Source organism: Ceratotherium simum, chromosome 28, assembly GCF_057802395.1.
Source record: "Ceratotherium simum simum isolate JZ-2026a chromosome 28, ASM5780239v1, whole genome shotgun sequence".
Lineage (NCBI taxonomy): Eukaryota > Metazoa > Chordata > Mammalia > Perissodactyla > Rhinocerotidae > Ceratotherium > Ceratotherium simum.
The window spans coordinates 3799982-3824619 of NC_141927.1; the positions used below are offsets into that span (position 1 = coordinate 3799982).

Genomic DNA, 24638 nt, shown 5'->3' on the forward strand with positions numbered 1-24638 from the left:
CATCTGCATCCACAGAACATACTCAGACCACATGTCACTTTTCCCTACTGGCATCTTACCTCCTTTCTTTTTCTCCTTTCTAGGCACACAATCTCTGAATGGCCTGCAGTCTTCCAGTATCTTCACCTGTATGGCATATAGCCACAGGTGGAGAAAGGGGAGGACACTCAACCCAGGAAATTTCATCTTTCTAGGAGGAAACCAGGGCACGTGCTTCTTTCTTGAAAGCAGAACATCTCCCGACAAGCCATCTTCTCTGTCCCTTCCCAGACTCTTCAGGGCTCAAGCACAGATTTCTCAGGAAGAAAATGTTTGTTTTTTTAATACAAGCTCAAATATTGGTTTCTCAATTAAAACTTAAGTTCTTTTGAAGATATTTATGTTTCTTCTAAATTAGAAGGGAATGGGCAGGGTATTACAGAGACCAATGGTGTGAAATGCTCGTGTTCAGCTTCTGCCTCTCCCACTCACTACTGCGTCACCTCCATAAAGTCACTTCATGCCTTTGTGCTGTCTGTCTGTCTAAAACACAGGACCAATGATAATATATAACTTGTAGTGTTATTGTGAAAATTAAATACAGGAATATATGTAAAGCATGTAAACAGTGCCTGATACTTGGCAATTGCTATAGGTTTAACTATTATCACATATTTTTCTTAAAAATCTACAGTTTTAGTGACCAAGCTGAAATTTCCATCATTTGATGACAGATGCTACTCTATTTGGTAATTATTAAAATACTTACTTTGGGGGCCGGCCCCATGGCTTAGTGGTTAAGTGCGCGCGCTACGATACTGGCGGCCAGGGTTCGGATCCCGGGCACGCACCGACGCGCCGATTCTCCGGCCATGCTGAGGCCGCGTCCCACATACAGCAACTAGAAGGATGTGCAACTATGACATACAACTATCTACTGGGGCTTTGGGGAAAAAAGAAAAGGAGGAGGATCGGCAATAGATGTTAGCTCAGAGCCGGTCTTCCTCAGCAAAAAAAGAGGAGGATTAGCACGGATGTTAGCTCAGGGCTGAACTTCCTCACAAAAAAAAAAAAAAAAAAAATACTTACTTTGTTTTTTGCTGAAGATTAGCCCTGAGCTAACATCTGTGCCAATCTTCCTCTATTTTGTATGTGGGTCACCACCTCAACATGGCTGACAAGTGGTGTAGGTCTGTGCCCGAGATCCGAATCTGTGAACCGAGGCCACTGAAGCGGAGCATGCTGAATTTAACCACTATGCCACAAGGCCCCCAAATCCTTGAATTTGATTGTTTATTCCCACGAGAAAAAAGAATCTAGAAATAATCTATACATGGACTATTGCAAAATCTGTACTTTCTAGACTGTCATTCTATTTACATGCATTTTCGTATCTACATACATGCTGTATACTTAATTTTTGTCTCACTATTGCAGTCCAAGTAGTGACATGTAAAACATAATGACCTCTTCTTATAGGGACTAACCCTTCGGTAGCCACTTAATTTGCCCTTTGCCTGAGTCTCTGTTCATTCAATTTCTCTCCTTACATCAGTCTGGTAGTTTTTTTAATTCCAAAGAATATCAATATTGCACAAAACCATCCATTTAAGAGCTAATAGCATTGAGATCCTGCAGTTTACATGAATTTACTTTCATATTGTATTTCACTCTATTCACTTAGTTCTGAAATCTGAAGTTGCTTTCAAGACTGGAAGGGAGAGGGCGTAGGAACAGCAGTTATAATAGCTCGTATTCATAGAATGTCACCGTGTCAGCTTCTTTGCTGAGCATGTTATCTGGATTATGTCATTTAATCCTTACAACGGACCTATCAAATAGATACTATTACACAGGCAAGAAAACCGAGACTAGGGGCCGGCCCGGTGGCGCAAGGGTTAGGTGCGCGCGCTCCGCTGCGGGGCCCAGGGTTCGCCGGTTTGGATCCCGGGCGCGCACTGACGTACTGCTTGTCAAGCCATGCTGTGGCGGCATCCCATATAAAGTGGAGGAAGATGGGCATGGATGTTAGCCCAGGGCCAGTCTTCCTCAGCAAAAGGAGGAGGATTGGCAGATGTTAGCTCAGGGCTGATCTTCCTCACAAAAAAAGAAATAAAGAAAACCGAGACTAGAGAGATAAAATGAGTTTGATCAAAGCACACAACTGGTGAGCAAGATTTGACACCAGGATTTGCTCACAGGTGGCACAGAGCCTACAAACACGATGCTACATCACCTGTACTTAATTCGCCTTCTTTATGTGTAAAAGACTTTGCAAGATACTTAGCATATGTCATTTCATTTAATCCTCATACTAACACCGAAAATAACGTCTTTTCAAAATATTTGCTTTTTCTGTTGATCATACTGTGTAGAGATTGTGCATGTGGCCTCTGGAGCCAGGCTGCTGGGTCCTGTCTTCACTTCTACTGCTTTCTGGCTGTGTGAACATTTCCCTGTAGTATATGTAATAGTTTACAGATGGAGAAGAAGTCTGAGAAAGGCATCCCATGGCTTACAGTAACACAGATCATAACTGCTGGATCTCAGAATTAAGTCAAATTCTTCTTCTCCCTAGAATCACTCTTATTTTTATTCTTTCATATTTCTTGAGGCCCCCATGCACAAAGATGTTTCCAGTTCTTTGCTTACTCCACTAGCTAATGTGCATCTTTTTCAAAGTTTTTCACCATCTTCATTCATTAGACCCCAATGCCATTTCTTCCAAAAGTAAGATAGCATCTGAAATGAGATTCCTTTTGAGAAACCTTTTGGGTTAATCAAGAGCTAGCTACTCTTATCTTTTGCCTAAACTAATTTTAAAAATAGATTCTTCTTTCTGATACTATCCAACTCAGATCTTTTTTGGCAATTGCTGAGAAGTTAAAGGGAAGAATCCCAATCAGATGATGACATAGATTTGTCTGTTTCAGACCCATTTTCTCATCAGTCCTATCATAAAACTACATCTGTGTATTGAACCCTACATCATAAGTGAAAATGAAACACACTTATGGCACCAGAACTCTACATGCGTTAACAAGGAGTATGGAAGGAACAAAAGAATACTAAAATTCTCTGCCTGCTAAATCTGAGCTGTCTGAAATAGTGCCCACTAGCGTATGTGGCTAATGAGAACTTGAAATGTGGCTATTTCACATTGAAAACTGCTGTAACTATAAAATACTCACCAGGTTTTGAAGACTAGTATGGAATAAAAATGCAAACTACTTTATTAATATTTTATACTGATGGTGTGTTGAAATGGTCATCTTTAGGCTGTGTTGGGTTAATAAAATACATTATTAAAATTAATTTCACCTGTTTCTTTTTTATCAATGTAGTCATTAGGAAATTTTAATTACATAGTTGGTTCACACTTGTGGAGTGCATTATATTTCTAGTGGACAACACTCTTCTAAATACTGGGGAATCGGCTTTTGTTGGTTAGGCATGTGGCAGCTGAACGGCCCCCAAATCCCTGCCTGGGTGATGACTGTCACTGCCCCCACCAGCTCTGTCATGCAGAATGAGGATGCTCTGGGCTACATCTTGAAGAAGTGCATCTGTGGCCTTTTCCCATGACTTGTATTATCTTTCCCCACAGAGGATTATGAATATAGTATCTTCCCTCAAATAATGTTTTACTTGTGGCTGCTTTCTTAAAAACTTTTCTGTTTCTTTTCTATTTTGACAAATGCCTGGAAAACTTATTACTTTTCTAGTTTGGGCCAATGTCTTCAGTCATATACTTCAAAGTCCACTTGCTTATATAGTCTATCTATAGAGAGAAACTATACATAGACTGTATATATACTATATATACTATATATATATATATATATATTCAGCAGAAGCCAATAATGTGCTTAAAATATTGAAACAATGCTTTAACAGTTCTGGGGGGAAATGTTTTCCATGCACAATTTCATACCCAGCTACATATCCATCAGCAGATGCAGACAAGGACATTTTCAGGCATGCTAAGGCTTACAGGGTTTTCCTCCAAAGAAACATTTCTTAGGAAGCTATTTGAGGTGAATCACAAAGGAAGACACAGGATTTAGGAAACAGCGAGCAGACCGAGTGGAACAGTGAAGGAAGTCTTCAAAGCACTGCTTAGGAGCAGGCTTAGACACCAGCACAGAACCCTTTGGGAAAGAGTTCAGGGACAGGGAGGCAGTGGGTCTGGGGAAATGAGAGCACCAGGGATGCTGACAAGTGACAAAGGTACAGTATGCTGGTGGCAGTGACAACTAGAAACCATAGGAACAACAGAAGACAGTTGTATGCCAAATATGAAGCAGTCAAGTTCAAGTTAGAGAAATAAGTCAGTGGCCTTCAGGAAGAAGAATAGAATTCATTCCTGGCAATCATTCAAATAAGTATAAAGTAGAAGATACCTGGGTTATTGTGATGAAACGTGTTTTATTCATCAACAAGCAAAAAATAAAGAAAATTCAAAATTTTAGGACAACTAGAAGGTAGTCATGGCATAGATGGGCCAGCCATTTACCAAATCTGCTTTTACTCCTTCCCAAGTTTACAGCTGACCCCAGTTCCTAGTTTCTCTAGCAGTTAAGCGGGACCACAGAGGCTGAGTCTAACCAGTGCAATGCAGTGTATGTGCAAGGGACCTGCCCCTAACAACCTGGTTGTTTCCTCCCTCTGCCAACTGGATGGAGACAAAACTAGCAACTTTGATTGAAAGCCAGGTGTGGAAATCCCCAAATCACCACTAATATTAGAACCAACTGCCAGTCATGGACAATCATTTGGGGTTTAACATAAGCAAATAATATTTGCATTTGAGTCTGCTAATATTACATTAACTAGACAAGCAGAACAAGAAAGCCTTGGTCCAAACGTGAAACAAAGTTAATTATGGCATTATTACAAATAATTGAGACTAAGAAAGAACTCATCTGAACTCTCTGAGTGGTGTAGGGTTTGGACATTGGAATTATAGAGGAGGAAGTCTAATTACAGGCATACTACGTGGCTTTGTGGTGAACAATATTTATGCAGTTATAATAACATGAGTGTTGCTTATTTCTTTTCAGCCTTTAGACAAATTAAGAAGGACTTAACTACGATTATAGAACAAAATATAAATGTTAACAATTTTGATATCGCAAAAGTTCTATTACAGGTGAGAGAATATAGAGGGGGGAAAGGATTAGAAGATACATTGGAAAGGGTAGAGGCAATGATATTCACATCTTATTAGGTAGAAAGACAAAAAATGCTGCAAAAAATTAAAAAGAAATAAGGCTTAAAGGGTCAAGTGCATTATTTAAATTTATCAAGATAGTATAGAGAAATCTAAATTAAATTGGGAGAAACAAGACATGGTAAATGGGAATGATATAAGTATACTAATATTCATAGCAAGATGTCAATTAAAAAATTCAAAATTGATAAAGCAAGAAAGAACAATATAAACAGATATAAGATAATAACGACCAAAAAAAACAAAAAAAACCAAAATGGTTAAATGTTACTGAAATGTCTGTAGCATAAGAGTATGGGTGCTCTGAGGGGATCTTTATTTTCATAAGAATCCTCTCAGTGTTATTAATTTTTTAAAATTATGTGCATATGCTACTTAGATTAAACAAGTAGCATATGCACATAATTTTATGTTTTTGAACGATACTTTTGAACGATAATTTTGAACGATATGATCAAAAATATAGCTGTCTTGTTATAATGTCCAAGTCATAAATTTATAACATATGTCAACACAACTTGAAGCTTTATCTCCTTATGTCTATTACAAGAATAATACTACTTTTCCTTAATACATCTCAAAAGTGATTTGAGGTACACACAGGATCATGCATTTATGGGCTTCAGCATATTTACAAATTGACACTGTATAAATCTGATTTTTACATGCCTTTCTATGGTAGTTCATATGAGTTGTGCACATAACGTTAGTATAGTCTAATTTGTGAAGTGCAGAATATATAAATTATTTAGGACAGCTTGTAATTGGGAAGGTCCAGAGCTATGACTTTAGAGATTTCAGCTCTGCAATAGCTGCTTAGAATTATTTTCTAAAGCATAGCTTCCAAATACTAAGTGCCCCATCAATGCAAGAGTTAAGGCACGTCAAAATGTGATATTCAAGGAAAAGAGAGCATGAATCTCTGGCTGGAGTAGACTGGTGTTTGCTCAGAGCTGGTTTATTTCGAATGTCATATGCCTAATGTAACTGTCCTGTGATCTTCCCAGAACATAAACTAGCATAGCCTTTGGCAGGCCCAGCAATAGCTCACGTCCCCTAACGTCTACATATTTCCTGGGTGATTAGATACATAGATTAAAGCAGATGATGTATGATCAGGCTAATGCTTACAAAACTGAGATCCAGAATTAGCGAGCTCGAGTGGAAAGGGTCATTGCAGGTTCTAAGGGAGATGGTGAAAGGGCAATTTCACCAGCCCGTGGGTGGGCTAGTGTGGGGAAAGGACTACTTCTCCCTAGGGGCTTCTTGGGATCAGATTTTAGCCTTATGAAGGAGCATTTTCCAAACACAGATCCTTACCTACTTCCTTTCTGTCTTCTTGTATGACCTTATCCTACATCTAGTGACAATGGCCTGCCACTCACATTTTCCATTCAAGGAGAATACCTTCTCTTTTGGATTTGATGCCCTGTGGCCCTCCAGTATCCTGGTGCTCAAAGTAAATTATATATATCACGGCCCCTAACATTATAGTCTTTGTGATTTAATAATAAAGTAGGGGAAACATAAAGCAAATTAAGAAGGCACTTAAATCCCAAGCTGAGAGCATTTAATCTATCTAGTTCCTTCTTTTCCCTTTTGTATTGCCCCCCTGCACCCCTTACCTGCACATACAGAAACAAGAAATCTTTGTAAAGACTAGAAGAGAGAGTAGGAACAATGTACGATAATAAAGTGAAATTAAGGAAGGTAGAAACATTACGGTGAAAATTCCAGGATAAATGAGGAAGACTTAAATATTATACCTCCAGAAAAAGAAAATCTAAACTCTCATCCTTGAAAGAAGTCAGTTTGACACTGATCTCCTGTTTAAGGGAATCAGTTTTAAGTAGAGCTGGCTGACCTCCCATTTTATTATGAATTGACTTTATTAAATATGTGGTTATATTGTTTTTCTTCCAAGAGCATCACATGTCTCTAGAAATGATACACGCATTTAAGTGTCATTGTTCAAGTTAAGTGCTGCCATTTGGAGTTAATGTAAATTTTTCAACACTAGCAAAAGTCATTGTAAAAGGATATAGTGGTGTTACTGTTAGTAACACTATTAAGAGGAATCCTCAGGCAATTCCTGGAACTAAATAACTAGAATGTTGGGAAAGCAGAAAATATACTCATTTCATTTTTGTAAATTATCTAAGCCCACATCACTGAAATTCATTTATGTCTCCCTAGATAGGCCACATCTACACATTTATAAGAGTTAGATCATTGATTTTTTTCTTTATGATCTGGTTATCCAAATCAATGACAAATGGTGTTGCATCTTTCAAATTTATTTCATAAAATAATTATATCTAATTTATTGCCCTTTGAAATGTTATTAGCTTTGGAAAAAGCAAAATTTAAGCATAAATTGAATCATCTGTAATATAGAAGAAAATATATTTATCACGGCAAGAACATCTTGATATAGTTGGGATTTAATAAATTAGTGAGAGAATAGAAAAGATTATGAGTTTCCTGTTATATTAACTTTGACTTTATAAGGTTTATAACTGTGGAATTAGTCAAGACCCTTCGATTAAGAAGAAAACTCCTGGGGGAAGTCTGAGCAAAAAAGAAGCTGTCATAGTTGCTGCTAATATTTATTTTTGCATTTTCAAGTTTATAACAACTCCTCATTTGCTACTCAGTGTATTTCTACATCTCTATTAAGTTTTTCAACGGGGCATTAGGTATATCAGTAAGGGGAAATAGCTATAGATTAGGCTAAATCTTAATGTAGAAAGGAATCAAGGATATAGTTACAAAGTTTTTATAACTGTATATTATCTTCTGGGAGGTTACAAAACAGTTGAGACACTGCTAAGACAATAAGTTAAAATATTAAATAGCAACAAAATAAATGCTATAAACAAAAGGCTTTTTTTTATTAGCAATTTAAAAAGAGGTTGCAATGGCAAGAAATGACTGAAATTTAGACTTAAGTGTGAACTTGACAAATAAGTAAGATTTATGGTTGTAAGAAAGACAAAAGAGTAAACTGTGCAACAGGATAAAATGAGCAAAAGTTTGTAATTAGGCATGGAGTGGTGTGCTGGTAAGGAACTCTTTGGGGAAAAACTCTTCTTTGTAGCATTTGCTGATTTCCACGGTGTAAACACTCCCACCATGGTGATATTGAGCTAACAGCATCAGGGTAAGGAATGCAGAGCATGAAAGAGAAGCACACAACCAGCTTTCAGGAAAGCCAGCACGAGTCGGTCTCAGCAGAATATTGCATGTTGGGAAGAAAAGCTTAAAATGTATATCTGGGAACACTAACAGCTGAAACTGCACAATTCAGCTAAGATGAGGTTATGGAGCAAATTGGTAGCCATGTTGAAGAGTTTGCACTTAATTTGTGTTGAGTCACTGAAGTATTCTGGCTGAGAGAGGAAAGGTTTCAATGACGATATGTGAGTTGGGGAGAAGTGCCTGGGAGTAGGATGGAGGATGGAGGCTGAGATTCAAGGCATGGAGCTCTTTGAACCAACTTGAAGAGGTCTGGATGAGAAGGAAAAAAGATTAACTGGAATAGTACAGTGGGCGTGGGAATAGAGAAAAGTCAAAAAGCCTGAAAGGAAAAAAGTGTCATATAGGAAAAGTTAGAATAAAGCCAAAGTAACTCCAATGTTTATCCAGAGAGAATGAGACCATCATAGAAACGATGGTAGAAATAAGGAAGATATTCAGGATATCCAAGTGGCAAGCCCTTAAAAGGGATCAATGAGTTGAGGAGAATTGGTGAAAGGATATGGGAAATGGGACAGAGGTCTGGATTTTGAGATGCCACTCTTTTGACAACAGGAAGATGGAAAATAATTAATTGTAGTAAGAAAAAAAAGAAGAGAGACACAATAGACCTCAGGAACACGAAGAGGGAATGAGCATTTCAGGAGGAATCATGGCCATTTGGAGTAGAAAATACAACAGGAATTTCTCTAGGACAGAAGAATAACTTGATCACGGTATATCTGGACTCCAACAACTACCAGCAGGAAGACCTTGAGCAAGTCATATTTCCTATCTAATCCTCAGATTCCTTACCTATAAAATGAGTCTTTAACAAAACATCTACTTGTGAAGACTAAATGTGAAAGAGTAATGCCTGGCCCATACTAAGTGATCAGTACATACTAGCTAGCAGCAGTACGAATATGCCATTACTAAAATAATTAGGATCAGGAGATTTCATGAGACTACAACATTTAACAGTATTTATTAAATAGCACAGGCTAAAATAAAAACATACTGATGAAAATAGTACAGTGTCATATGATGACTTACAGCTAAGGCTCTGAACTGGACTGGTTAAGAGCATGGATTAAAACTCAGACACCGGTCTGAGTCTTAAGTGCAACTTTTTGAAAATTAAATTTTCGTTTCTTTACCTGTTAAATGAGTGTCAATAATTGTTTTATCAGTGGGTTGTTGTGAGAATTAAATGATATGATCAAGTAGAGCGCTTAGCACATTTTCCGGCATTACATTAAGACCTCAATAAACGTTAGCTACACTTTTCTTTTTGAAACCATAAGATTAGTTTTTATTAGGAAAGTAAAGCCTAAGAGTTGAAGTACGCTCTTTCCTAAAGTTATTGGACTGGTAAAACAACGTTAAAGGAAAGGCTAAAAAATTCAGGCCTTGAGGAAAAGTAATTCAAACCTTGCACCAAATCATGACGATGAGCACTTGGAATAGTGCATTCCTTTATAATCACCTTATTTCAAAAGCCGAATGGTGTTGAAAGAGTCCTTAAAAGGTATAATTTAATTATCAAGAGAGAGAAGTGAAGATGGCGGCATAAGCAGATTCTGAACTCACCTCCTCCCGTGGACACAGCCAATTTACAACTACTCGTGGAAAAATTACCCATGAGACAGAACTGAAAGCTGGATAAGAGGAACTCCTGCAACAAAGGACAATCCTAATTGAGGTGGAAGATGCAGAAACTCCCTTCCGGAGAGAAAAAAAGCCACCTTCACAAGCCGCCAGCTTCACGGCCGCCCAGGAGCAGCCCAAAGGTACGCAGCCCTCCCTGGAGGAGTGGGGCCCTGAGCCGGGAGCACTCCCACTTGGGGCATTTTGTGGACCCAGCACAATTGAAACGAGTGGCATAATATCTGACTTTGCCTGCTACTAAAACATTGGGGAGTATCACCAGAAAAGCTGGCTCACAAAGAAATTAAAACCTTCTCTTAAAGGGCCCACACGCAAACTCACCCATTTCAGAAAGCAACCTAAAATCAGCAGAAAGAAAGGTGCACAGCGCTTTGGTGAAAAGAGACTCACCTGATAGGCTCTGAGTGCAGAGGTGAGGTGAGAGGTGAGACCTCTCCAGGGACTGGGACATTGGCGGTGGCCATTGTTGTGGCCTGGTGTGGGCGTGCTGACACATACACCATTGGAGTTCTCCCTGGAGCCTCCTAGCCCAGGTGTACCCCACCCACTAGAGCACCAATTTAATCCAGCTCAGCCAGGGCAGGCAGCCCACTCTAGAGACTGGCCCCACCCAACAACAAGCCCTCAGGCAACTTGCGGGTCTGCATAGATTGGTGACTAGATTCTCTGCAGCCTGGCAACTGAGCCCACTTCAGTGGGGCAGGGCATGCACAAGGAGCAGGTGGAGAGTGTGGGGTGGTGGTGGAGTGTGTGGTGCTCCTGCCGTGGAGATACTGGGTTCACTTCAGGAGGTCAGGGTGTGCACAGGGGGCAGGACTGTGTTGACTGTGTGTGTGGACCTGTGGGTGGCAGGGCTTGTCAGCTGCAGAAGATTTGTTCTTCTCAAAGACCCACTAGAGGGTTTGCCCCACCTTCCAAAGCCTGAAACAATTGGGTGCTCCTGTGCCTGAGGCCAGCCCCACCCAGCTGCAATCCTCAGAGAGCTGACAAGAGACCTAATAGGCTCGAGGCTTACAGCAATTGTAAGGCCCTGAGCCTAACAACCTGCCACGCTGGGGGTCTACTCACTTAAAAGAAATACTGCAACACAAACATGATATTAGAACTTGCAGCCAACTGTGCTGGGGCTCCCCACACCTGATAAAGATACTGAAGGGCCCACAACAACTACAAGCAGCTGAGCATTGCAACAGCTGGCCAGGAGCATAACTCGGCCTCCCTGGGTGCCTATAGGGAGAGCAAACAGGCCACAACAGAAGGACACATGTAGCCCACATAGAGGTCACCCCTGGAACATTGAGAATTGAGGGGAGCACACTGTAGGCCTCCTAAGCCATCACGTACATAAGGTCACCTATCCAAGAGCAGGGGATGTACCTGACCTACCTTATACATAGACACAAGCACAGGGAAAGAGGCAAAATGAGGAGGCAAAGGAATATATTCCAAGTAAGGGAACAGGACAAAACCCCAGAAAAGGAACGAAGTGAAGCAGAAATGAGCAACCTACCCGACAGAGAGTTCAAACAAAGGGTGTTAAGGATGTTCACTGACCTGGGGAGAAGAATAGATGAACTCAGGGAGAATGACAACCAAGAAATGGAAGATATAAAAAAGAACCAATCAGAAATGAAGAATACAATACTGGAAATGAAAAGTTCACTAGAGGGACTCAAAAGCAGAGTAGAGGATACAGAAGAACGGATCTGTGAGCTGGACGAAAGACTAGAAGAAATTACCCAAGCTGAACAGGTAAAAGAGAAAAGAATTAAAAAGAGTGAGGACAGTCTAAGGGACCTCTGGGACAACATCAAGCTCACTAACATCCGTGTTATAGGTGTCCTAGAAGGAGAAGAGTGAGACAAAGTGGCAGAGAGAGTATTTCAGGAAATAATAGATGAAAACTTGCCTAACCTAAGGAAGGAAACAGTCATCCAGGTACAGGAAGCACAGAGAGCCTCAAACAAGATAAACCCAAAGAGGCCTACACCAAGACACATCATAATCAAAATGTCCAGAATTAAAGATAAAGAGAGAATCCTAAAAGCCACAAAATTAAGACAAGTTACATACAAAGGAAACCCCATAAGTCTATCAGCAGACTTCTCAGTGGAAACCTTACAGGCTAGAAGAGAGTGGCACAATATATTTAAAGTGCTAAAAGGAAAAAACTTACAGCCAAGAATACTCTACCCAGCAAGGTTATCATTCAAAACGGAAGGAGAGATCAAAAATTTCCCAGACAAGCAAAAATTAAAGGAGTTTGTCACCAAGAAACCAGTGTTACAAGAAATGTTAAAGGGACTGATTTAAGGGGAAAAGAGAAGACCACAAATAGGAAAAATTATCTATTTCCATGATTAGAACGTAATGGATACAAATGCACAAAAAAGAGGTTAGATGTGATATCAAAAACATAAAAGGAGGGAGGAGGGGAGTTAAAGAGTAGAACTTTCAGACAGAGGTCAAACTAAAGATACCATCAATTCTATATAGAAGGAGAAAGGAACAGAGAAGGACTACTAAAATACTGAGGAAAAAAAAAAGTTAAAAAATGGCAGTAAGTACATACTTATCAATAGCTACTTTAAACAGTCAATGGACTAAATGCTCCAATTAAAAGGCATAGGGTGGCTGATTGGATAAAACAACAAGACCCATATATATGCTGCATACAAGAGACACACTTCAGACCTAAAAACACTTCCAAACTGAAAGTAAAAGGATGGAAAAAGATACTCCACACAAATGGCAATAAAAAGAAAGCTGGGGTAGCAATACTCATATCAGACAAAATAGTCTTTAAAACAAAAACTGTAAAAAGAGACAAAGAAGAGCATTACATAATGATCAAGGGAACAATCCAACAAGAGGATATAACATTTGTAAATATCTAAGCACCCCATGTAGGTGCACCTAAATATATAAAGCAGTTATTAACAGACATGAAAAGAGAAATAGACAGTAACACAATAATAGTAGGGGACTTTAACACTCCACTTACACCAAGGGATAGATCATCTAAAGAGAAGATGAATAAGGAAACATTGCCCTTAAATGACACACTAGAACAGACGGACCTAGTAGATATATACAGAGCATTCCATTCAAAAACCGAAGAATACACATTCTTTTCAAATGCACATGGAACATTCTCCAGGACTGATCACATATTAGGCCACAAAACAAGTCTCCATAAATTTAAGAAGATTGAAGTAATACCAAGCATCTTTTCTGACCACAATGGTATGAAACTAGAAATCAACTATAGGAAGAAAATCAGAAAAGCTACAAGTATGTGGAGATTAAACAAAATGCTACTGAACAACAATTGGTTCAATGAAGAAATCAAAGGAGAAATCAAAAAATACCTGGAGACAAATGAAAATGAAAATACGACATGCCAGAATTTATGGGATACAGAAAAGCAGTTCTGAGAGGGAAGTTTATACAAATACAGGCCTATCTCAACAAACAAGAAAAATCTCAAATAAACAATCTAACAATGCACCTAAAGGAACTGGAAAAAGAAGAACAAACAAAGCCCAATATCAGTAGAAGAAGGGAAATAATAAAAATCAGAGCAGAAACAAATGAAATAGACTCTAAAAAAACAATAGAAAAAATTAATAAAACCAAGAACTGGTTCTTTGAAAAGATGAACAAAATTGATAAACCTTTAGCTAGACTCATCAAGAAAAAAAGAGAGAAGGCACAAATAAGTAAAATCAGAAATGAAAGAGGAGAAATTACAAAAGACACCTCAGAAATACAGAAGATTATAAGAGAATACTATGAAAAGCTATATGCCAACCAATTTGACAATCTGCAAGAAATGGATAAATTCTTAGAATCATACAACCTTCCAAAATTGGATCAAGAAGAAATAGAGAATTTGAATAGACCAATTACCAGTAAGGAGATCAAAACAGTAATCAAAAACCTCCCCAAAAATAAAAGTCCAGGACCAGACGGCTTCCCTGGTGAATTCTACCAAACATTCAAAGAAGACTTAATACCTATCCTTCTCAAACTCTTCCAAAAAATTGAGGAGTGGGGGAAGCTCCCTAACTCATTCTATGGAGCTGACATTACCCTGATACCAAAACCAGACAAGGACAACACAAAAAAAGAAAATTACAGGCCAATATCACTGATGACCAGGGATGCAAAAATCCTCAACAAAATACTAGCAAATTGCATACAACAATACGTTAAAAAGATTATACACCATGATCAAGTGGGATTTATTCCATGTATGCAGGGATGGTTCAACATTTGCACATCAATCAATGTAATACACCACATTAATAAAATGAAGAATAAAAATCACATGATCATCTCAATAGACGCAGAGAAAGCATTTGACAAGATACAGCATCCATTTATGATCAAAACTCTGAATAAAATGGGTACAGAAGGAAAGAACCTCAACATAATAAAGGCCATATATGACAAACCCACAGCTAATATCATCCTCAATGGTGAAAGACTGAAAGCTATCCCACTAAGAACAGGAAACAGACAAGGATGCCCACTGTCACCACTCCTATTTAACATAGTAGTGAAAGTCCTAGCCAGAGCAATCAGGCAAGAAAAAGAAATAAAAGGGATCCAAATTGGAAAAGAAGAAGTGAAACTGTCACTATTTGCAGATGACATGATTTTATATATAGAAAACCCTAAAGAATCCACCAAAAAACTTTTAGAAGTAATAAACGAATACAGTAAAGTTGCACGATACAAAATCAACATACAAAAATCAGTTGCATTTCTATACACTAACAATGAAGTAGCAGAAAGAGAAATTAAGAGAGGTGAAAGATCTGCACACAGAAAACTATAAAACATTGCTGAAAGAAATTGAAGAAGACACAAAGAAATGGAAAGACATTCCATGCTCTTGGATTGGAAGAATTAACATAGTTAAGATGTCCATACTTACTAAAGCAATCTATAGATTCAATGCAATCTCTATCAAAGTTCCAACAACATTTTTCACAGAAATAGAACAAAGAATCCTAAAATTTATGTAGAACAACAAAAGACCCCAAATAGCTAAAGGAAGCCTGAGAAAAAAGAAGAAAGTTGCAGGTATCACACTCCCTGATTTCAAAATATACTACAAAACTATAGTAACCAAAACAGCATGGTACTGGCACAAAAACAGACACACAGATCCATGGAATAGAACCAGAAGCCCAGAAATAAACCCACACATCTACGGACAGCTAATCTTTGGCAAAGGAGCCAAGAACACACAATGGAGGAAAGAAAGTCTCTTCAACAAATGGTGTTGGGAAAACTGGATAGCCATATGCAAAAAAATGAAAGTAGACCCTTACCTTACACCATACACAAAAATTAACTCAATATGGATTAAAGACTTGAATGTAAGATCTGAAACGATGAAACTTCTAGAAGAAAACATAGGCAGTACGCTCTTCGACATTGGTCTTAGCAACATATTTTCAAGCACCATGTCTGACCAGGCAAGAGATACAATAGAAAAAATAAACAAATGGGATTACATCAAACTAAAAAGCTTATGCACAGCAAAGGAAACCATCAACAAAATGAAAAGACAACCTAACAATTGGGAGAAGATATTTGCAAACCATATATCGGATAAGGGATTAATCTCCAAAATATATAAAGAACTCATGCATCTCAACAACAAAAAAACTAACAACCCGATTAAAAAATGGGCAAAAGAACTGAACAGACATTTCTCCAAAGAAGATATACAGATGACCAACAGACACAAGAAAAGATGTTCAACATCATTAACTATCAGGGAAATGCAAATCAAAACTACAATGAGATATCACCTCACGCCCGTCAGAATGCCTGTAATTAACAAGACAGGAAACAACATGTGTTGGAGAGGATGTGGAGAGAAGGGAACTCTCATACACTGCTGGTGGGAGGGCAAACTGGTGCAGCCACTATGGAAAATGGTATGGAGGTTTCTCAAAAAATTAAGGATAGGACTACCATATGATCCAGCTATTCCACTGCTGGGTATTTATCCAAAGAACTTGACAACACCAATGCGTAAAGATACATGCACCCCTGTGTTCATTGCAGCCTTATTCACAATAGCCAAGACTTGGAAGCAACCTAAGCGCCCATCAAGGGATGAATGGATAAAGATGTGGTATATATACATAATGGAATACTACTCAGCCATAAGAAACGATGAAATCCAGCCATTTGTGACAACGTGGATGGACATTGAGGGTATTATGCAAAGTGAAATAAGTCAGAGGGAGAAGGTCAAATACGGTATGATTTCCCTCATTAAGTAGTAGATAATAACAAAAACAAACAAACACATAGAGGCAGAGATTGGATTGGTGGTTAGCACAGGGGGTGGGGGGAGAGAGGAGGGCAAAAGGGATAATTGGGCACATGTGTGTGGTGATGGGTTGTAATTAGTATTTGGGTGGTGAACATGATGTAATCGATGCAGAAACAGAAGTATAATGATGTACACCTGAAATTTATACAAGGCTATAAACCAATGTTACTGCAATAAACAAAATATTAAAAAAATAATAATTATCAAAGGATGCTTGTCATGTTTAATGAGAAAAAGATAAAAAAGGAACCATCAAATCAAGAGGGACATAAAGATCTATTAAATCTTAAAATGCGATGACAAGAGGTGATAAAAATATGCAGGAATCCACAGAGTTTGAGACATAACATGAAAAAAAATTGGACATTTACAGAACATATGTACATTTGTTATCGACTTTATAAGGTCCAGTCATGGTTTCTTAGGTAACATATAATATTACTCTTGGGAGCAGAAGGAGCTGACACGGGAAGACCCAGCAGGATGTAACTTCCTTTTGTTAGGGGAAACTTTTGCAATATCAGCTCCAAAGCCAGTTACTTAGCCCAGGCGTCAGTTCACAACACGTTCCTGTTGTACAGTACCTACCTCTGCAGAAGGGGGCTGGGAAGTCCCACGATGCACCATTCCCAGGGCTGACAATGCAAGTCAGAACTGCATGACCTTCCAAGATATAGCCAGAGAGACAGCTGTACCGGATTTTGTCTCCTATGTTGAATCTTGTTCCATGGAGAACTCCTTTCAATATTTCCCCGGGATTTCCACACGTGTGGCTAGGTAAAACTAGTGGAAGAAGAAAAGACAAAGAAATAAAAGTTAAAGAAAGATTTTCTATTGAGATCAATTTATATTTCAAAACACACACCACTTTTGAATTATTAAAATTAGCAAACCTAGCACAAAAAATATTTTAATTTTGCCTAAAATTTAAAACAAATGTACTCATGTTTTATAATATCTGCAATTTAGTACTTTTGTGAAGATTATTATTATGTGTGTGTGTGTGAGGAAGACTAGCCCTGAGCTAACACCTGATGCCAATCCTCCCCTTTTATTTTGCTGAGGAAGATTGGCCCTGGGCTAACGTGCATGTGCCATCTTCCTCTACTTTATATGGGATGCCACCACAGCATGGCTTGACAAGCAGTGCGTCGGTGCACACCCGGGATCCGAACCTGCAATCTCCAGGGCACCAAAGAGGAGCACGGGCACTTAACCGCTGTGCCACCGGCCAGCCCTGTAAAGATTATTTTAAAAGTACAGATAAATGCATTTTGATAAAAGGGAATAATACAGTTCTGCTACAATTTAATGTTCTAAATGAAGTTTAGATTATTTTTCTAATTTTGATATTTTACACTACTATATAGTTAGCAACCAGACAATACAGTAGGATATAGATATCTGAAAAAAGTGATATCAGAAATATGATGTGAATGAATATTCATGCCATATTTATCCTTATTCTTCAGGACCAGCAGGGGCTGATACACATCACTAATCAATGTTCTATTAATGTTGGTGGATAAACAGCTGAATTAAAGAATAAATTAAAGATCTCATTCACTAACTTATCAGACTGAAAAAAAAAATTGTATCACTATTATATTCTAAGCTGTCTGTAAGGCTCTATGTGTTTATATAGTATCTGATTCACAACAGAGTTTTAACTATCAGTTTTAACAAGGCAAGGACTGTATTCACTTGCTTTTCAATAAGATGGCCTTGATTCTGCTCTTTCTTGACCTCTCTCATTTTTTACATTGATATGATTCTCTGTCTAATTCAACTGCCTTGAAACCTAATTGACATGATGCCATTCTATACTCAGAGAACATAATCTTGAAGGTAATTGCTGCACCGTTAAGTTGAATGGATGAAATTGATGACTGATGGCTATTGTCTCCCTATTTCTGGTTTAAATTTAGCTTATCATCAATAAATTAGCTGCTATTATGTACTATTCAAATAAAACAACAATCCTACTATTTAAGAAAGGAATGATTTCCAAACAAAAAGTATTTATAAATGAACAAAATTAAATTATTTTATATCTGTATACAATTTTTTGAAGGAATATGGCGTGTATTTTAATATACATATATAAGGTAGTGCGATTTTTCTGTTTTCTTTGTTTGTTTGTAAACTGAGAAATAGAAAGAACTTTCCCAGGGAATGGAGTGGGAATCTCTGTGATTTTTAAAATATTTTTGTTATGAAATTATTTAAATATGTACAATTTAAGCTATGTAGAAACACTTAGAAAACAAAGAGTACCATTTAGATACTTAATGTTATAGACGTGTTTATGAAATAACTATTTCCATAATCAAAATGTGCTTAGTTCTAGTTTTTAAAAAATAATTTCTGAAAATAGTCTGCAAAAACCTGTTTGACAACACAATAGAAAATAGTTCAGTATGTCTACAGTCATCTTTGCTTCTTTTGAAAAGGAAATTCTTGGTTTAATTCCACATTCACTATCTCTAAGACAAGAAGTCTATTTATCTTTGTTTAATTCCACATTCACTATCTCTAAGACAAGAAGACAAAATGTTGTTTATAAACATTTTTAACTGTTTTGGCATTTAACTGCCTATGATCTTCTAAGGTAGAAAAAGTTTGAATCCTATCTTGGGGGAGCGTTTCTGTTAATCACTCAGGACGCCTGTCACCCAGCATCAGCCAGGATCTTATCATCAGAGACTCGAAGCTGCTGAATGTCTATCTTAAGTGGGGAGAGACAGAGAGACAGAGTAGGGGGAGAATTTGTGGATATGAAACTTTTGGTGTTTGTATTCCTCATCCAGGAATATTTAGAATTAACAAATCGTTCCTTTTTTTTTTTAGAGTCTATTATTTTCATTAACTGTTAGTAATACTTATTATTAGAAGGTACACATTCACTATAGAATGAGTCCAGATAAATTGTTTCCCCAAAGACCAGAGTTATCAGTGTAAATTTATCAAATATCTTAAAACCTGCTAAAAATAACCAAAACAAGTAATTGCTTTCATAATTGGAAAAAACAAATGAGCCATCTGAAAATTCAATGTAGTCATCGCGAATTTTCTATCCATTTTTCTACTGAAAATAGCAACACATAATTATTTAAAATTATCTTTAGCACACATACTATAATTGACTGTTGTACAGAAAGACCATCATAACAAAAACACAATAAAATATGAAATAGATCACAAGATTTTGCTGCTGCATGGACAAACTTCACACATATCATCCACAGCCTATTTAACACATTTTAAAAAAAGTGAAGTAATAAACAATACCTAAAACTTGGCTGTGCAATGATATTGCCAGAAAGTGTGAAATTGTAGACTTCAATATTTTTGAGGGAAAAATAAAACATTCCTGAAAACAAAGGTTTTTCCCAAGTAGACTTCTGAAAAGAAAACATCCACTTCTTAAAACTTTTAACAGCGAGTTAAATGTAGTATTTGGAAACATAGGCAAATAATAAAATTCAGAAAGAAAAATAATTTCTGTCATTCTACATTATCAAGCTAGGAAAGCTATCTTTAACAGGAAATAATGTAGTAGATGTTAAAATGAGTGACCATCAAAGTAAAAATATAGCAATAAATGAAGGGTGTAACCTATAACTAACATCATATATCAGACTGTGGTAGATGACGTCTGGAATCTTATTTCCCGTGCAGTTGTAGGCGTGCACCTGTAATAGCAATGGCCATTGGTGCCCTCCACGCCCACAAAGCCCTGTGCCATGATGAAGACCTGGGGTTCTGGGGCCACGTCAGCCTCCCCTTCTGGTAAACCCTTCCTTGGCATCTTAGACCAGTGTAATGGTCTCCTTTTCTGTTCTTGTCTATTGATCCTGTCTTTACCTTAACATCTTGACAATTATATTAGAATTTGAAAGGTGCCTATCAAACACCTCTTTGCAGCCTTGTTTTCAATTGACAATGGAATGGAATGGAAAGGAGAACTGAATTTAAGTCTCGTCTTTCACCCTTATTAGCCTCCTTTATTTACTGAAAACGTGTCCTCATCAGCATTTATTTCACAGGGTATAGTGTGAGGATTGAATGAGACAACGCAGGTCTCCAAATACCTACTCTGAATGACTATCATCAGATTGCATTGCAACCAACTGCCTCCAGTGTGGACTCTGAACTGGTCAAGGTTGGAGCAGCATCTTTTCCATCTTTGTCTATACGGTGTCTAGAATCATGTCAAGCCCTCAGCAGGGGCTTGCTAACTAAATAATAAATATAAATATTAATGTAAAATATATCACGTATTCTTCTAGATATTATATGTACAACTAAAATTTACATAGTTCATAGCTTGGTGGGAACAGGGAAAAACAAATGAGTTTTTCAAAAACCAGTTGGACAAAATCACATTTTGGACACAGTGGATCGGTAACAAATTACAACTTTAAGTCACTTTTTTTCCACATTTGGCTAAACATGTAAATAGGTTTTAGAGGCCTAAAATGGACTTAAGAATTTTAAAAGCACAATAACTTAGCAAATGGGAAAGAGAGATTAAAAACTAATTTGTGAAGTTTAAAGTCACTGGTTGGCAGTATAAAGTTATAAATTTGTGATTTAAGGGAATGAAGATTTTTATTGTCAAGCAATTTTATTTTAGAAAAAAAATTATTAAAATTTTAATGTGAACACTGTCAACAAGCAAATAGAAATAATTGAGGATGAATTAAAATATTTACTTCCAGTTGCAAACAACAACAAAAATGCAAATGTGCACATAAAATTATAAAAGCATCAGCAATTTCATTTAAAAAATTATCAAAATACCCCAAATTGTGAAAAATAATTATATGTCTAGGTAAAGATTTAAGTCTCAGAAATGTAAATATTACCAACAGATGAGACTCCAGGGGCTGGGAAAAACTAATTTAAAATAAATAAATTCAACCCAATAGTCATTTCTGTCACTTCCATTTTAACTAATTTTTAACCAGTTTCCCTGAAGATGGTGAATGTCCCTCTGTGTCTCCCACATTAATGAGTTCACGTTAACTGTTTAGTAAATACTTATTGAATTGACTTGAACTCTACTTTTAATTCCCTTTAATCCACCCTTGAAGTAATTTGCACTCGTTCCCATAGATGCTTCCAGAAAGAAATTCTTATTTGGGTAATGGGAATTCTGCCCCCAGTGCAGACATTCAGTGATGTGAAAGAATTTCTTGAAAGGAACTCTGGGCACCCATCTTTCCTCTCATGGCAGGTTTCCATCAGACCTCGTGAAGCCAAGTTTGTACACCAGGGCTGGACACAGAGGCTGTCATTCTAATCAGGCTCTGGACACTCCCTCCATAACAGTCACGATCTGGCGAGTACGTATGGTCACAACTCAGTGACTTAATTAGGATCTCACATCAAACTTTTAACCCAACTGTTTAAATTAGGATCTCACATCAAACTTTTAACCCAACTGTTTAAATGATGAAATGGATGTCATATCAAATCTCTTTACAGAAGAAAAGTGAAAACAGGATACTAAAATAGAATATAGCATTAATATTCACTACTAAATGGGACAAGAGGCGAGCGAACAGAAGTTTGAAATTCATCAGAGGAGAAGCGTCATTTGTAACAGCATATGTACAATTAATGAAATGTCATTAGGTGTGTTCATTTGGAAACTGGAGCCCCGAGGGTGTATGTCAGCCTAGGTGTTTATACTTTGCCTTTCTGTTCATCTCACTGCAGCTTAAGGAAATAAAACAAATACTCACATGTTATACAATACTCAAAATGTAAACCAAGGACATAAGATGTGTTTATCCACAGAGGTTTGCCCTGCACTCCCTTCCGCCACCTTTGGGAAGGATTGGAAAAATCTGATTATGTAATTTTCAGGAACATTATAAAAATCAGATTTTCAAATCTCAAAACCTGACATTTATTCTCTGTACTGACTCTCTGAATCATGGCCAATTGGTGACACAGGAAGATGCTGAGACAGCAGTTACATGACAAAATCAATGAGGATTTTTCAGTAGGGAGCAATTATTTAATGCCTCTCACTTCCAAAATCGCATTCTCCGTGGGAAGAGTAACAGTGAAGGAGAAACGCTGCTGCGTAAATACTCTCACCCTGAAATGTAAACAGGAGCCAGATGGGAAGAACTCAAAGGAAAAGTGAGTCTTAAGGATATATAAAGATGAAAAGCATGGTGTTTTAGGTATATTTAAAGGTGGAAAGCAGCAAGTTTCAGCCAAAAGAGAATGGAAAGATAATTTTCAGATGAGGAAAGAAGTCGTGGCAAGTGTTCATAGAAACGTGCATAGCATGGTGGGTTACAGGCACCTGGTGTGGTATCAGACAGACTTGTGTTTCTACCCCAGAAATAGACTGTATAATGTTGGACAAATTACTTAAATCTCAATTTCCATGTCTTGAAAAGGGGAATGAAAAATAAAACCTACTCGTGTGAAACATAAAAGATAATGCAGGTAAGACAGTTAGTAGGGCACTTAAAAGAGAATAAGTGTTCAACGCATGTCAGCCAGTTTTAATTAATTCCCCAATTCTACAGCACCATGCCAATTTTAGGGAAATAATACAAGTTTCAAAGTATACAGGGATTCTAATATACACCAATTTCAGAAACAATAAAACTAGGAAAAAAGCCGTCTTTTAGAGTTGATATTGTTATTAAAATGGGAAAATAGTTATTAAAATCAGAAGCAAAGGAGAAAGACATTGCAGTTCTATTTTTAGTTATAGTAATTCTACTTCATTATTCCTGCTCCATTATAATAATAATTAGTAACACTTATCCAGCACATGGTATGAGCTAGACATGGTCTTAAGTGGTTTATCTTATTAACAGTGTGTATGAAGTACTATTATTATCCCAATTTTATAGAGGAGGAAACTGTGACACAGAGATGTTAAGTAACGTCCCCATGGCCACACAGCTGGTAAGTATCAGTGGTAGGATTTGCACATGGTGGATACAGAATTTCTACTGTTCAGCACTATAATAAACTTACGAAAATGTCAACATCAAAAGAAATAATAACGATAAAATGCCATCAAATCTGTAGTTTTCTCAATAGAGCTTTGTTTGATGCAATAACAGGGGTGTAAGGATTTGGGAGAGTTATGACGTTTCCTCATGCAGAACTGAGGGCCAAACTATCACATGGCTTTAAAAATATATGCTTCAGGCTCTCCAGGTAAATTTGCAGGATGTCAGGAAGGCACCAGGAGAGACTGTATAGCAAAGTTAACACAAGCCAAAGGACCACTTTTGAAATGGATTTGAAATCCATAGACTGGCTTTTCAAAAGATTTTGAATGCCAGTTGGAAGACATTATAAGCTTATGAGAAGTGAGAACACAAAAATGCCTGTTGCAAAACGATTTGGACTGTGTGAAATGACTTTTGGGAAGTGTAAAGCATACATGGTAGGTGAACTGTGGGATGATCTGATGGTCTCACACTTTGGCTTCTCTAGTTGATCCTTTCATGGTCTGATATCTTTAAGTTAAAGGCAGACATTGTCTTAACTGCACTAAACTAGAGCTAGGAGTAGCTGGGCCTTTGCCATCCAAACAACACAGACATTAATCTAGATACCTTACTGCAAAACTATGACAACAAGAATTAAATAGCATATCAAGACTCAACTACTGAGGAAGAAACAGTAAACTAGGAACAATTCATAGATGGTGGCCCAGCCAGAGAAAATGCATAAATGTGGCCATGATGCCCATTGATGCAATATAATAAATTTAATTGCAAACGTTATTATGCTCTTTGTTTTTAAATCTGTGGAACATCTCCATAGGTGTATCCTAGAGTTAGCAAAAAAAGAGGTAAGGACCAGAAGTGTTGCTGAGTTTCTTCAGACTGAAAGAGTAATAATGGAGAAAATATAAAAGAAAAGGAATAGGAATGGGGCTTCCAGGTTTAAGTCTTCTGGAATACCCATAAATAATGAGCAGGGGAAAACAATCATTAAACTAAATAGAAAAATAACCAAAACGTTAAGAGCAAGATCAAGTAGAGAGCCCAGGGGTCAACCTGAGAAATAACGATGATAGAATGGATGCTGGCAATATCAAAGGTTGAAATTAAGCAGAAGTGATTGACATAAAAATCAACCATAGCAAGAAAGAACACA

At 37.5% G+C, this 24638-nt stretch overlaps 1 protein-coding gene across 1 annotated transcript in view; it reads right to left on the reverse strand.

Moving 5' to 3' along the window:
- CSMD1 (CUB and Sushi multiple domains 1) overlaps nucleotides 1–24638 on the reverse strand; it is a gene marked incomplete at its 5' end in the record, with an annotated part of 1589548 nt that overhangs the window by 1007882 nt on the left and 557028 nt on the right. Inside the window, one exon of the mRNA XM_087418289.1 lies at nucleotides 17073–17267. Coding sequence (XP_087274415.1) covers nucleotides 17073–17267 — 195 coding nt within the window. The remainder of the gene's footprint in view (nucleotides 1–17072; nucleotides 17268–24638) is intronic.